Source organism: Lithobates pipiens, unplaced genomic scaffold (genome assembly GCF_037356315.1).
Source record: "Lithobates pipiens isolate NorthernLeopardFrog02 unplaced genomic scaffold, aLitPip1_a1.2 Scaffold_8, whole genome shotgun sequence".
Classification (NCBI taxonomy): Eukaryota; Metazoa; Chordata; class Amphibia; order Anura; family Ranidae; genus Lithobates; species Lithobates pipiens.
Window position 1 is genome coordinate 156463786 of NW_027507903.1, and position 14427 is coordinate 156478212.

Genomic DNA, 14427 nt, shown 5'->3' on the forward strand with positions numbered 1-14427 from the left:
AGAATTACTGGAATCCCCTCGGCCTCCACTCTGTGCAGCAGACGTGCTAGAAGCTTGAGTGGGGGGGGGGGGGGGAGGCATAAAATCAGCCGATAATGGCCCCATGGAGCCACCAACGCGTCTGACGCGTCCACCCAGGGGTCTCCTGTCCTGGACACAAACCTCTGCACCTTCCGATTGAGCCAAGAGGTCCACATCTGGTGTGCCCCACCTTAGGCAAAGGAGCCTGAATACCTCCGGATGCAAGACCATTCCCTGAGTCCAGAATCTGACGACTTAGGTAGTCTGCCTGCCAGTTTTCTACACCCGGGATATATATGGCCGACAGGGCCGGCACGTGCCGCTCCGCCCATGGAGGATGTGAGCAACCTCCCATGCTGCACCTGAGCTCCTTGTTCCTCCTTGATGGTTAACGTATGCCGCCGCCGTGGTGTTTGACTGGATCCTGATCGGACACCCTTGGGCCGAAGCACATTGATCGACAGTTGGGATTCTTCCCACGACCAAAGGCCCTGGGCCGACTGTACTCTCCTCCCAACTGGTCAGGCTGGCGTCAGTTGTGATCACCGTCCAATTGAGTGGAAGGAACGATCTTCCAGACCGAAGGGCCGGAGACCTCAGCCACCAGAGAACAGAAACCCTGATTAACTGGCTCAACCAAATTTGACAATCCAGGGATAATGGAGATTTGTTCAATTTTGCCAAAATCTCTTTCTGCAAGACTCGAGTGTGAAATTGAGCGTACGGTACCACCTCGAAAGTGGCTACCATGAGGCCCAGAAGGCACATGCAGAAGCGCAGCGAAGACCACCTGCGGTTCATCAACTTCACCGCAGCTTAAAGAGTCTGCAGCTTGGCTGAAGAGAGAAAAACTCTTGCTTCCGAGGAGTCCAACAGCAAGCTCAGGTATTCCAGGCGTTGAGTCGGCACTAACACCGACTTCAACACCCAATCAAACTCCCGGAGAGTCTGCATAATCGCTACATCCTCCCTTAATTCTAAGCCGTAACAGTACTGCTGATACTGATGCTCTAGAGAGCAGGGGGGGGGGGGGCGTATTCAGGGCCACATCACAGACAAACTTAAGGCCATGCACCAACTGGTCTGCTAGCTCTACGCAGATCGGGGAGACTGTTGCTTCTCCAATTCAACGTGCAACAGCTATACCCAGTCAGTAAGTGTTTGACACCAAGGCCATGGCCAGCACAGGTCGTAACGCTGACCCCACTACCGTAAACATGGACCAGGCCACTGCTTCGGCCCTCCTGTTGGCAGGAGTTGCTTCTAGCAGAATCGTGGTTACTTTATTTAACTGGGATACTGGTAGGGTCAACGACCGGAGGAGACGTCCATTTTTTCAGGAGGCTTTCCTCAAAGGGGTAACGCACTGCCATTCTTCTTGGGACTAAAAAGGCCCGCTGTGGACTTCCCCATTCCTTGTAGATGAACTTATCAAAATAAGTCTAATACATTAACACCTTAGGCGTGGGGGCCGGTTTGCGGGACCCAAAAGGGACCACCACCTCAGCAGAGGTTCCGGCTGCATCATGTATTTTAAGGGTATCCCGCACCGCAGTGATAAGTGCTCCTACTAGCGCTTTTTCCTGCGCTAACCCAGACACAAGAGTTATTCTCACTGTCCGAACGGTCCTGGTCTGCATCCTCTGACATGTCAAAACAGGGGCTGCCAGTCACTGTGGGACCCGAGTCTGAATCAGAGCTCTCCCCAGAAGAGAGGGTGGGGGGGGGCAGGGGGCATTTTTTACCCCCCTTACACCCGCACACCGCTTCCACCCTGACAACAAAGGTCTCCAGGACCGCCGACAAAACGTCCATAGGCACTGTATTTTTTGCAGGTGAGCCAGTTGCAATAGCAGGGATGTCTGGGGAAGAAGCATCAGCTTGTGACGCCATGCTGAACCTCACTCGCTTGCCACAACTTAGGGACTTAAGGCAAGGTACAGAAATCCCACCTGCCTAGCTGCTCACAGACTGAGGGGCCCCTCCGCAGGACTCACCACCCTGACCAAGTGCTGCGCTGTGACCGCTCTGCCCTGTTTCAGTCACAAAGTGCTCAGAGTGAAAACCAGGCTGTTCTGAGGTACACAAACCCAGCACTAGAGGTAAAAACGCCACTGAGGCTACAAGAAAACGGCTGCCCTTAGTACAAAAATCACCAAGAAATTGGCCGCCGAACCTTCTACAAAATGGCTAACAGCCATGCACTGCATAAGACTACAGGAAAATGGCCGCGGCCTCTCCTGGGGTAAATTTACTCAGGCACCTCACAGCACAGTAAAAAAGGGCAGAAAAACAAAAAAAATGACCCTAACAACCAGCGCAGCCCTGCCAAAGCTCAGAGCCCCCCCCCCCCCCCCCAAGGACCCTAGGCCTAGGTACATACACCACACCTCATTTCCAGTCACACAGCGGCCTCAGAGCAGGGGGAGGAGGGAATGAGGGATAGGGAGAGAGGAAAGGGAGAGAGTGAGAGACCCCCTAGTCAACCTCCCAGGGAATGCCCAGCTGCTCTATCCTGCCGAGGCAGGGAGAGTGGTACTTACCCTTCCTGTCAGGACTGTTGGACCCATTCCACCACAGACCCATCACCTGAGCAGTAGGGGGTGGCTGCTGGCCACGGCACACTGACACGGACAGCAGCAGCCCAGTCATATGCCCCGGAGCATATAGCTCACCAGCTGCCTCTGGAGCAGAAGGGGCATGTCGTGGCTGACCCAGCATGTAGCTATGGACTGCCCACGCTCAATGGCCCGGCTGGGGAGACTACAAGGATCTATATTATCCAGCCTGCCACCCAGTCGGCTGTTGATTGTCGATCACAGGATCAAAAATTGTAGAAAAAAAAATCCCAGGACCAATGGTTCCCTCGGGGAGCCAGGTCCTTCTACACTAGGCAGAAAAAAAAAACTGAGCTGCAGGAAGCAGGGTGAGGGGTTATAGCCAGAGGGACCGCCACCTGGCCAGTGCTGTGCAGTCTTGCTGTTTTTACATGTGTTACATGTTCTGCCTAGTCCTCTCCTGAAGTGGCGTGATAACCCTAAGGTCAAGAATTAAAGGAGCTGTGTCCGTCAATGAACGAAAGAGAAAATGCTACAGTCCTATTCAAAAGCCCTAAAAAAAAAACATGAAAGTCTGGCTACACGGAATTATGTAAAACATAGTGATGTCAGTGCTTTCTGGACAGCATTAGAAGTCCATTTTGGATGGCCATACGTGGATCGAAATTTGCTTAGTTGAGCAGGTAATGGCCACATTTTGACCAATGTGTGGCCATTGTGGTTGAACAGAAGTCAAACTACCAATCAACTTCTTTTCAATCACCCGGTCCATATTTTCTTAATCAGCACCGCAGGCAATAGGCTGCAGCGCTGATCTGTGTATTCTGATGGCAGGGAACCTCCCCACTGTGAATACAAGGACACAGCTGGAAGGATCAAATGAGTGGATGGGGGAATCCAGTCTTTTTTTTTTGTTTAACCCACTGGTTGAGCAGCAAAACACTGTCTCATGGTATGTGGCCAGCTTTACTTATCACTGCCTGAAACAGAGTAAATTATGTGCAAAACAAAAGTTTTTTTTACCCCTTCCTTCCTGTAGGACATTCCTGAATGTCCTGTCTTTGAAAAGGAATACCGTTGTTATGGTTGCACCTAGCTACCATACTGGTATCCTATTCAAGAGCCGGCGATTCTCTTTCAGATAAAAGTGGTCTCTGTGGCGGATTCGCTGCAAGAGGACTTTCATCAGTGGCGGGAAAGGGCCCCCCCTCCTGTCATGCTCCGGTGCCCTCCGCCGCTTAGCAGAGCCATCGGCAGCAGTGATCTGGTCCGTTCCCTAGCTGTGCATGGAGACGAGTGAGGGGAAGATGGGCCCCCACCCATCTCCATGACACTGCAGGGCGGAAGCGAAGTCAAAATGCCCATACCTCTTAAAGGGACATTTTTTGTCATTATTTTCAAATTACATTTTTTTTTATTGCATTTTAGTGTAAATAAAAGATCTGAGGTCTTTTTGATCCCAGATCTCATATTTAAGAGGTCCTATTGCACTTTTTTTCTATTACAGGGGATGTTTAAATTCCTTGTAATAGGAATAAAAGTGACTTTTTTTTTTTAAACAGTGAAAAAAAAAAAAGGTAAAATAAAGAAGAAAAAAAAAAAAAAAAAAAAAAAAATGTAAAAATGGTCCCCGTCCCGCCGAGCTCGTGCGCAGAAGCGAACGCATACGTGATTAGCGCCTGCATATGAAAGCGGTGTTCAAACCACACGTGAGGTATCGCTGTGATCGGTAGAGCAAGAGCAATAATTCTAGCCCCAAGCCTCCTCTGTAACTCAAAACTTGCAACCTGTAGAATTTTTTTAACCACTTCCCGCCCACGGCCGTCATATGATTTCCTGGACTTTCAGTGGGAATATCTGAATGATGCTAGCAGCCACAGGCATCATTCAGATATCTTTGTTTTCAGCCGGCGATTCTGTGCACCATAAGAATGATCATAACAGCAGTTCCGCCGCTTGATCGTTCTTACAGGCGATGGGAGGGGACATCCCCCCACCATCCGGTGCTTCTCCGGGCTCTCCCGTGCCATCGGGGACCTGGAGAAAGAATCGTCCGGTGCCGGATGATGACAAAAGAGAATTATGGTGACCAGATGGTCACCAGTCATCTCTATGACCGTCGGAGGCCCGGGCGCGCCCGGGTTCCCGGAAGTAAACAAAGCCGCGATCGCGGCTCTCAGCATGGGAACGTGACTTTTTTTTCACAATCTCATGCTTTCCAGCCTGGAGGAGAGATGTGGGGTCTTATTGACCCCACATCTCTCCATAAAGGGGACTTGTCATGAATGATTCCCATTACAGGGGATGTTTACATTCCTTGTAATAGGAATAAAAGTGATAAAAAAAAGTTGTAAAAAAAAAAAAAAAAAAAATAAGTGTAAAATAAAAAAATAAAATCCAAAAATTTGTTTTTTTTAAAACACCCCTGTCCCCAGTAGCTTGTGGTCAGAAGCGAACGCACACGTTAGTCCGGCCCACATATGTAAACGCCATTCAAACTACACATGTGAGGTATCGCCAAGTGCGTTAGAGCGCAAGCAACAATTCTAGCTCTAGACCTTCTCTAACTCTCAATGTGTAACCTGTAAAAAATATTTAAACGTTGCCTATGGAGATTTTTAAGTACTGAAGTTTGGCGTCATTCCATGAGTGTGCGCAATTTTAAAGTGTGGCATTTACTCGGCGTAACATCATCTTTCACATTATACAAAAAAATTGGGCTAACTTTACCGTTTTGTTATTTTTTAAATCATGAAACTTTTTTTTTTCCAAAAAAAAATGCGTTTGAAAAATTGTTGCGCAAATACTGTGCGAGATAAAAAGTTGCAATGACCGCCATTTTATTCCCTAGGGTGTCTGCTAAATTATATATATATATATATATATATATATATATATATATATATATAATGTTTGGGGGTTCCAAGTAATTTTCTAGCAAACAAATTATGATTTTTACGTGTAAGAGGAGTCCCAGAATAGGCCCGGTATTGGAGTGGTTAAACATCGCCTATGGAGATTTCAAAGGGTAAAAGTGTGTCGCCATTCCACGAGCGGGCGCAATATTGAAGCGTGACATGTTGGGTATCAATTTACTCGGTGTAACATTATCTTTCACAACATAAAAAAACAGAAAGTATTGCAACAACCACCATTTTACTCTCTAGGGTGTTAGAAAAAAAATATATACATAAGGTTTGGGGGTTCTAATTTTCTAGCAAAAAAAAACAAAAGCAGTTTTTAACTTTTAAACACAGAATCTCAGAAATCGGCTCAGTAATGAAGTGGTTAAACAGCATAGTTTAGATACCCCTGAATAACAGAAGAATTTTATTTAAAGACTTATGTACCACCATAAATTGCAATCTCAGTTAAAGCTTTAGGGCCGGTTCACACTGCAGGCGAGGCGACTCCAACTTGCCTCGCCGCGACCTGCCGCGGCCTCAGCGGCGACTTGCAGATGACTTCTGTATAGAAGTCAATGCAAGTCGCCCCGAGGTCGCCCAAAAGTAGTACAGGAACCTTTTTTCTGAGTCGGAGCGACTCGAGTCGCTCCTCTCAGAACGGTTCCATTGTACAGAACGGGGGCGACTTGCGAGAGCGAGGCGAGTCGTGTCGCCTCGCATCGCCCGCTGTGTGAACCGGCTCTAAAGCTAAAATAAGGATTTAATAAGGATTTAATAAATAAGCACAATGTATTCTCTTCCCAAAATAGGATTAAGCTCACCTAGTTTTACCATAAACTCTCGCTCCAAATCTTGCACTTGCCGCAATACTTCACTTAGCGAGTTACATAATTTCATCTTTGGTCTCAGCAACTCCAGTGTGTCGCTAATCATATAATCAATGTCTATGGGGAATGGATAATCTTTTGTCCACACATCCAGACTCTTTTTCCACCAGACATAACGCTAAAAAAAAAAAAAAAAAAAAAAAAAATGGACAAAGTAGTTAAAAACAAAAAGTTATTCTCTTCATCACTGAAACAGTATTTAGATTTTATAACACACATACATATACACAAGACCTGTGACCAACTTCGAGACTAAGATTTAAAAGTGGCCATTACAATGAAGAAAGTCTGTAGCCAAGAATTATGTGCAGACACCCAGAGCTTCCCTAAAAATTGCCTGCCTCTATGCCTTAAAGTGCAACTAAAAGGAAAAACCTAACTAAACCTACAACCACCCAGATTCTAAGCCTAATCTATCTAACTCTGTAAAGGAAAGATTGCTATGCTTACCTATTTTGCAGCCTCTCCGGTAGGGTCCTAGGCTCTAGGCCAGTGATGGCGAACCTTTTTGAACCAGAGTGCCCAAACCGCGACGCAAAACCAACTTATTTCTTTCAAAGTGCCAACACAGAATTAAACCTGCCAGCTTTGAATGAGCCCTAAGGGACCAAAAAGAATGCACAATGCACTGTGCAACATACACTGACCTACCTGACCATTGCATTCACCTACATGACACATGCACTCACCTACATGACACATGCACTCACCTACATGACCATTACACTCACCTACCTGACCATTACACTCACCTACCTGACCATTACACTCACCTACCTGACCATTACACTCACCTATTGTACATGACACATGCTTCCTGCACTACTAACATGTCCCCACACAGTACAATGTAGATCGGAGGATCCACCCTCCTCTTTACCTTTCTATTGCCTCATCGTCCAGCTCTCCCCAGACAGTATTGAAGGAATCCCCGACATCCGGCCACTCCTCGATATCCCCGCCGCCTAGATGCCAGCTAGCAGCCATTACACTTCTCCCCATGGAAAATCAGCTCCGAGCACCGCCCCTCCCCCTTCTCTTTTTCACAGGCTGCACTAGGACAGACTGAACCAAAGTCGTCCTGGAGCAGGGGGAGCTGAAATAGGGTACCTGCAGAAAGGAATCCCTGAATGCCTTACCAGAAGTGTAGGGGTCCGGGGGAGGCAATAAGCTGCTGAAGAAGTTTACACCCCTCTTAAATGGCACACATGGAACAAGATGACTGGCTGCCCACTCCCCTGCCGATGTCACTGACACTTATGCAAGGAAGAGATCCTGCTCCTCCCTGCCTGCAACGTCAGTGCAAGTGACTGCCTGGCTGGGGGATTCCCCTGGCGTGCCGACAGAGAGGGCTTGACGTGCCAGCTGTGGCACGCATGCCATAGGTTCGCCATCACTGCTCTGGGCTGAGCTGTCATGTGATTCATACCCAGCAGTAGTCTTATTTTTTTTTTTTGGTTTTGTTTCTAAGGCCCAGCATCACACCCATGTGGATTACATGCAAATGCAGCATGCCTAAAAACACCCAACTCATCCAGAATGAAATCCACCCCATGAAGACATTTTAATGCTTGCATAACTCTGCCTAGCCCTATGCTTGCAGGACTGATGGCTTAAAGGCATAATCCGAGGCAGGCTGTTGTGATGTTTTCATGAATCTAAGCACAGCACCCTGCTAGTCCCCACCACCAGCCATTTTTACCTGCATTGCCTAGAACAGTACAGAAACCCAGTGATGACATCACTGGGTCTAACACAGTGGTTCTCATCTCCCGTTCTCAGGACCCACTAACAGGCCAGATTTTAAGTATTACCTTGGAGAGTTGCAGACTAGAATACTACAATCACTGAGCAGCAAATGAGATCACCTGTGATGCATTTCAATTATCTTGCAAACCTGGCCTGTTAGTGGGGTCCTGAGGACAGGAGTTGAAACCAACTGGTCTAAAAGAGATGTAATGAAAATAGAAAGATTTGTCTCAATAGGTTATTAGGGTGTGGATGAAGAGGGAAAGAAGGAAACAGGCAAGGTAAAATCAGATAAAACATCTAGGTTTAAATGGACTGGACTTTTAAACTAAACAGGGAATAATTTCCAGGTGTATTGCACTGCCATTCAAAGAAAGTTTAGTTTTCAATGTATCTATGTTTCACACAACCAGTTGCCCCACCTGAAAATAAACGAGGAAACAATCAAGTTTGCGCTTGCTAGAGCCTCGATCAAAGTACTGCCCGCAGGTATCAAGAATAGTGCAGACTAATCTAATGCGAAATAAGTGCTCGGGAGGATCCAAAGGACTGGAAGTACCATCGGAGTTTACACCGAAGGATATGAAGGAAAAAAGTGTGCGGAATATAACTGCAGATTCAACCATTCTATAGTTATAAAGTTCTCCAAGAAATTTTGCACTGCTTATCCGGCGCTGGTTAAACTTTGGCTGATTTACCTAGGTGGAAAAGAAAGATTATTACTGTCAGTGTATACTTCCATTGTAGTGCAGTCAACAATATCACATCTAATATTTATGCTACAGTAAAGAGATGAGAAACAAAAAAAGGTGAAGGAACTCCTCTATGAAATAATATCGAATGTTAACCAATTTGCTAAATTATGACCATGGAAATGAGGCACATAAAATAAGTCATGTAATACACTTTCCGATAAAACAAAAGGTTGTTAGAATACCTCCATCCCTAGACGTATATCTTCTAGCACACCGTCTACCACATGAATTCCAACATCCTCCTGATAAAGCACCAAGCCTGCCAAGAGGTTAGCCACACAATGGATGCTGTTGTATTTTACATTCCAAATGTTGATCATGCAGCAGATGACATAGTCTTTCACCTCAGGATCCTGCCAAGGCAACTTCCTCATCTGCCGCAATACCTAAGAAGTAGATATATGATAAAAGTGGAGGCAGTTTCTATATAAAAAAAATACTCAATGTGTGTTTTAAAAATTACAGCATTGGTTTAATAAAGTAATCTGAACAATAAATGCTATAAAAGTAAATATGCATAAAAAGACTTGGCAATAAAAACTGTCAAATTTAATGCAGTAATAATTTCAAAATAGCAATTAAAATAAATTATTACTACAAAACATACTGTAAGAATGAAGATGTTCATGTTAGTGGGAATTTCTTCCAAGCTTTGGTGTCACACAAACATGAATGACTTACCATAGAATAGAGGTTTGAATGCTGTCTTTGTTACAGACAGTAATGTGAACATTTGAAACATTTAAGAAAAGGAGAACAGGAACGGTTGCAAAGGGGCAGGAACGCCATTCTATTAAATTGCAATATTTGCTGCTCTAGCTATAGACTGGCTCAAAATAATTTTAAAATGAGCCTTGCATCGAAAAAAAGCATACCAAACAGCATTAATCAAGTGAAATATGCAAAACAGATCTGTATTAGACTTTCCCTACCACTCATTTCTGTTTTTTCCAACTGCTTGACTCTAAGGCTAAAAACTTTGCAGTTACAGAAGAAAACATGAAACCAAGATGGTACCTTTGTGCATAAAATCTGTGGATATTTTAATATTGCAGCCTCAGATACAGTTTTTACAAGAAAAAACAGTGGTGCTAGCAATGGTAGTATTTAATTGTATTCACTTGTAATAGGGTACTTTTTAATGTATCTAAAATGCAAAGATTGATAGAAAGATAAAGAGTGGGATAAAATTAGTCAAGTGACATGGACATTCACTGTACTGTTCATTTAAGCACAAGAGACTCCATTTTTGTTCTCGCTGCTGAAATGTGTTCTGTAACCTTCACCTAACACACAGAAACATCTCCAACTAAACACTCTCTACTCCCCCTCCCTTCTCAATGTTTTACCTTTGCAATTGTTCCATTTCGCTAGCTTTTAATAACATATTTCTATTTGTTAGTTTTTAACAACATCTCACACCACCCCTTTCTTATCTATGTATAAAATAACATGCAATAATACATTTTGACACTGAACGAACATTTTAAAAACAGTGATTGAGTCCTGTGAATCTGTTCCTGCAGCTGCAGTATTAACTTTGTTTTAGATTCCCAATCAGAAATCAGTCATAATACAAGTAATTCTTAAAAATAATTTAGGCAAGAATAACTGGTTTGCTGAATAATTCTGTTCCTAATCAGCTGCCAATGCAGAAATGAAATCTAGTGCAAGAAGAAAGCGACTATCATATTACTGAACACTTTCTGGGACAGAGCAGCCTCCATCCTCCTCTTCTGGGGTCCCATGCCAGCGCTCCTCCTGTCTTTTGTGTGCCCCCATTGGCACTCATGTGGGCTTGATCCCAAGCCACACTGTGGGTGTCTATTGACACACAATGTGGCTCAGCCCAACCCCACGCTCTTACAAGATTTGATTTACAGCTGCAGCCAAGCTTCCTTTGAGAAGGGAGAGGACAGCAGCACTGCTGCAAAATCACAGAGCAGTGGATCGAGAATGGGCTCAGGCAACTAGTTAACTGCAGCCTGTATTTGGACTGTGGCTGTGCCACTTAGCAGCCTTGTGTCCTCTTCAGTCTCCTAGGGACAGGAGGAGCTGTAGATCTTGAGAGGAGAAGTCTTTTCATATTAACAAGAAGGTAATCAACCTCTTGTTAACATATGTTGGGCAGCTCTCACCCTCCGTCCAGATCTGCAGCTCCTCCCACCCACCTCTCTACCGATAGGATGACTTTGGCGGCCGGGCGAGAGGCTTGGGAGAGTACTTGCAGGCTGATAAATGCCTCTGCCCTGCCAGGAAGGAATGTTCAGGGGAAGAGGAGACTGAAATGGGGATAGTATAAGGAGGAAAGACTGCATGGGGCACGGATTGCTAGGGGCACTGTGATGTAAAGGTGACTGCACTGTAAAGGGGGGCTGTGATGTGAAGAGGAACTGAGGACACCAAGGAACTGCTCTAAAAAGGTGGAACTGTGATGTAGAGAGGGAATGTTGACACTTATATAAATGGGGGGAATGTGATGAGACTCCCTAGAATTTAATGTGTGGCTTGGCATGGACTTACACAGAAGCTGGGGACCTAGAATTCATGGGAATAAATCCTAGAGCAATTCCACTCTTGCAGCAAAACAGAGATAACATCTATGGTATATTTAATACAAGTTCCCATTCACATTGCATTTTTTTTTAAAACGGCAACATTACAAATTGCTTCTTACCTTTTTAAATGCGTGTTGGAAAAGAGAACTTTATTTTGAACAGGTAAAAAAAAGACAGTGTACAGAAATAAATATGCCATAGAGAACAGGCAAAGTCACATTTCTTCCTTCTAGCATAAAAAATGTACAACTAACCTTCTCAGTTGTGACCTTTGAAAGGTCCTTATACAGCAATTTTCTAATGTATTCTTGCAGTGGTGGACGCTTTTTTCTCACAGTCTTTTCAGCCGGTGGTGGGTTGCAATAATAGTAAGCATTTTCCACCATCGTTACATATCTTGCATCCAAGTGCATGGCTTGCTTCTTGCGCATCATCTGTTCCTAAACAATTTACAAATGCAAAAAGGTATGACAAATAAGATAAAAGAAAACAGCTCAACTGATTTTACAAAATGGACGAATAGGTTACATACATTTTTCCTTACAGATTCCTAAATCGAAACAAATCCATGGCGATGAAATATTGTACATGTCAGGGTGTTTACTCCCCCCCCCCCCCAATATTAAAGAAAAAAAAAAATGAAAAAAAAAAAAACCCACACCAAGAAGTCCATTTACAGATATGCAAGTTGTAGCTCATATTCAGATTTGTTTATTTTCACAATGCTAGTGAAATGTGCTGTGATACTCAAATATAACTATAACGTAAAGATAATACAACAGAGCGCATAAAATAGTGTAAAAAAACATCCTTTAATCGAAATATAGAAATACTACACTTACAAAAGTAGTAACTTGATCAGCATGTATAGCAACTGAAATCTCATCAGATGTCAGTTCTCTTGTGCAGATGTAAAAACTACGACTTCCAGAAAGCCAGCAAAAGGGAAAGCTTGAGGCGGTAGAACAGGACAGTAAAAGGATACTGAATTAGCTGGAATGAAAGACCCCCAATATGCACCCGTTTCCTAGATGGGGTCTGAGCTGGCAACTTGGAGGAAAGTACCTCCACTTATATGTTTGCAAAAGACTAGCAGAGGAAAGGGAGACTAAACAAGGCTTCAAGGAACCAAGGTTACACTGTGCAGCTCTTAGAAAATGTTCCTCAGTTATAGACAAGCCACTCTAACTTTTAAAGACACCTTACTAGCAGGAAAAATACCAACTGATTGGCGTAGAGCAAATTAAGTACCAATTTACAAGAAGATTGAAATGTATAGCAGAAAACTAGAGACCAGTCAGCATGACATCAATAGTATGCAAGGTATTTGAGGAAATAGTAAGGGGCTCTATATAGAAATTTGTCTGCGATAAAGGAATTATGAGGGACAACCAACATGGATTTATGAAAGATTGTTCTATTAGGAAGTAGGCGAGAAATTGGATGGAGGAAGTCCAGTGGACATAGTCAACTAGATTTTGCTAAGGCATTCGATACTGTACCTCAAAACATTTAATCTACAAAATAAAGTCTCTTGAAGTTGATACAATTGTATGTATATGGATAGGAAATTGGTTACATTGAATGGGTCCAGGGAGTTGAGATAAATTACTTTCTTTGAATGGTCTGAAATTGTGAGTGGTGTGCACAGGGTTCTGTCTTGGGGCCGATGCCATTCAATTTTCTTATTAATGATAGAGGTTGGAATTGAAAACTCCAGTGTTTAATGAGGCTAGCAAACTATTAGGATTATAACTTTGGTACATGATATAGCATCATTACAGGAAGACAAAATAGAGGGGTTGCCAGCTACATGGCAGATGAGATTAGATATCGAGAAATGTAAAGTTATGCACTTGGGCATGAAAAATACACATGCAAATGACATGATATGAAGGGCTTCCCTGGAAGAATTGATGATGACTGAGGATCTGAGAGTGCTTGTAGACCACAGACTTAACAATAGCATGCAATGCCAAGCCGCATTAAGAAGGGAATACGTTCAAGAGATAAATCAATAATTCTACCCCCTTTACAAAACACTGGTTGGGGGTCATCTTGAATATACCAGTACAGTTTTGGCCCCCAATCTTCAGGAAAGACTTTGTTGAATTAGAAAGTTCAGCAAAGGGCAACATAATTGATAAGGGGGGTGGTGGGCCTCGGCTATGGGGATTGATTACATAGATTACAGTTATTCACTCTGGAGAAGAGGCGCTTAAGAGGTGAATATGTGATTACAATTTACAACTATAACAATAAGGTGACTCCAATAACATGCGGCCAATATTTGAAGTTATTATACAAGATTTATATAGCGCCAACAGTTTACGCAGAGCTTTACAATATAAAAAGGGGGACAATACAGTTATAATACAATAAAATACAAGAGGATTAAGAGGGCCCTGCTCAGAAGAGCTTACAATCTAATAGGGTGGGGCAGGTGGTACAAAATATTATAACTGTGGGGAATGAGCTGATGGAAGTGGTAAAAGATTAGTTGGAGACATGATATCTCTTCAGGGAAGCCTGAGTTTTCAGGGATCGCCTGAAGGTAGCAAGCGTAGGGGATAGCCTGACAGGTTGGGGTAGCAAGTTCCAGAGAATGTGAGAGGCTCTGAAGAAATCCTGGAGAAGAGCATGGGGGGGAGGAGGAGGAGACAAGGGAGCTTGAGAGTAGGAGGTCTTGAGAAGAGCGTAGAGAACGGTTTGGGTGATATTTGGAGACAAGGTTGGTGATGTAGCTCGGGGCAGAGTTGTGAATGGCTTTTTATGTTGTGGTTAGTATTTTGAATTTAATTCGCTGGGCAATTGGAAGCCAGTGTAGGGAATGGAGGAGAGAGTTGGCAGACACTGGGTGGTTGGTAAGGTGGATAAGTCTGGCAGCAGCATTCGTGATAGACTGAAGAGTGGATAGCTTATGAAGAGGCAGGCCAATGAGAAGGGAGTTTCAATAGTCAAGACGAGAGATAACAAGGGAGTGAGTGAGGAGC

The 14427-nt window shown here is 44.0% G+C and overlaps 1 protein-coding gene across 3 annotated transcripts in view; it reads right to left on the reverse strand.

The window, feature by feature from the left end:
- UPF2 (UPF2 regulator of nonsense mediated mRNA decay) overlaps nt 1-14427 on the reverse strand; it is a 133650-nt gene that overhangs the window by 66434 nt on the left and 52789 nt on the right. For all 3 annotated transcript variants that reach the window (XM_077471883.1, XM_077471884.1, XM_077471882.1), the window contains exons 12-15: nt 11689-11874; nt 9059-9262; nt 8544-8819; nt 6307-6490 (exon numbers count right to left, since the gene is read on the reverse strand). In XM_077471883.1, the coding sequence (XP_077328009.1) occupies nt 6307-6490; nt 8544-8819; nt 9059-9262; nt 11689-11874 (850 nt within the window). The remainder of the gene's footprint in view (nt 1-6306; nt 6491-8543; nt 8820-9058; nt 9263-11688; nt 11875-14427) is intronic.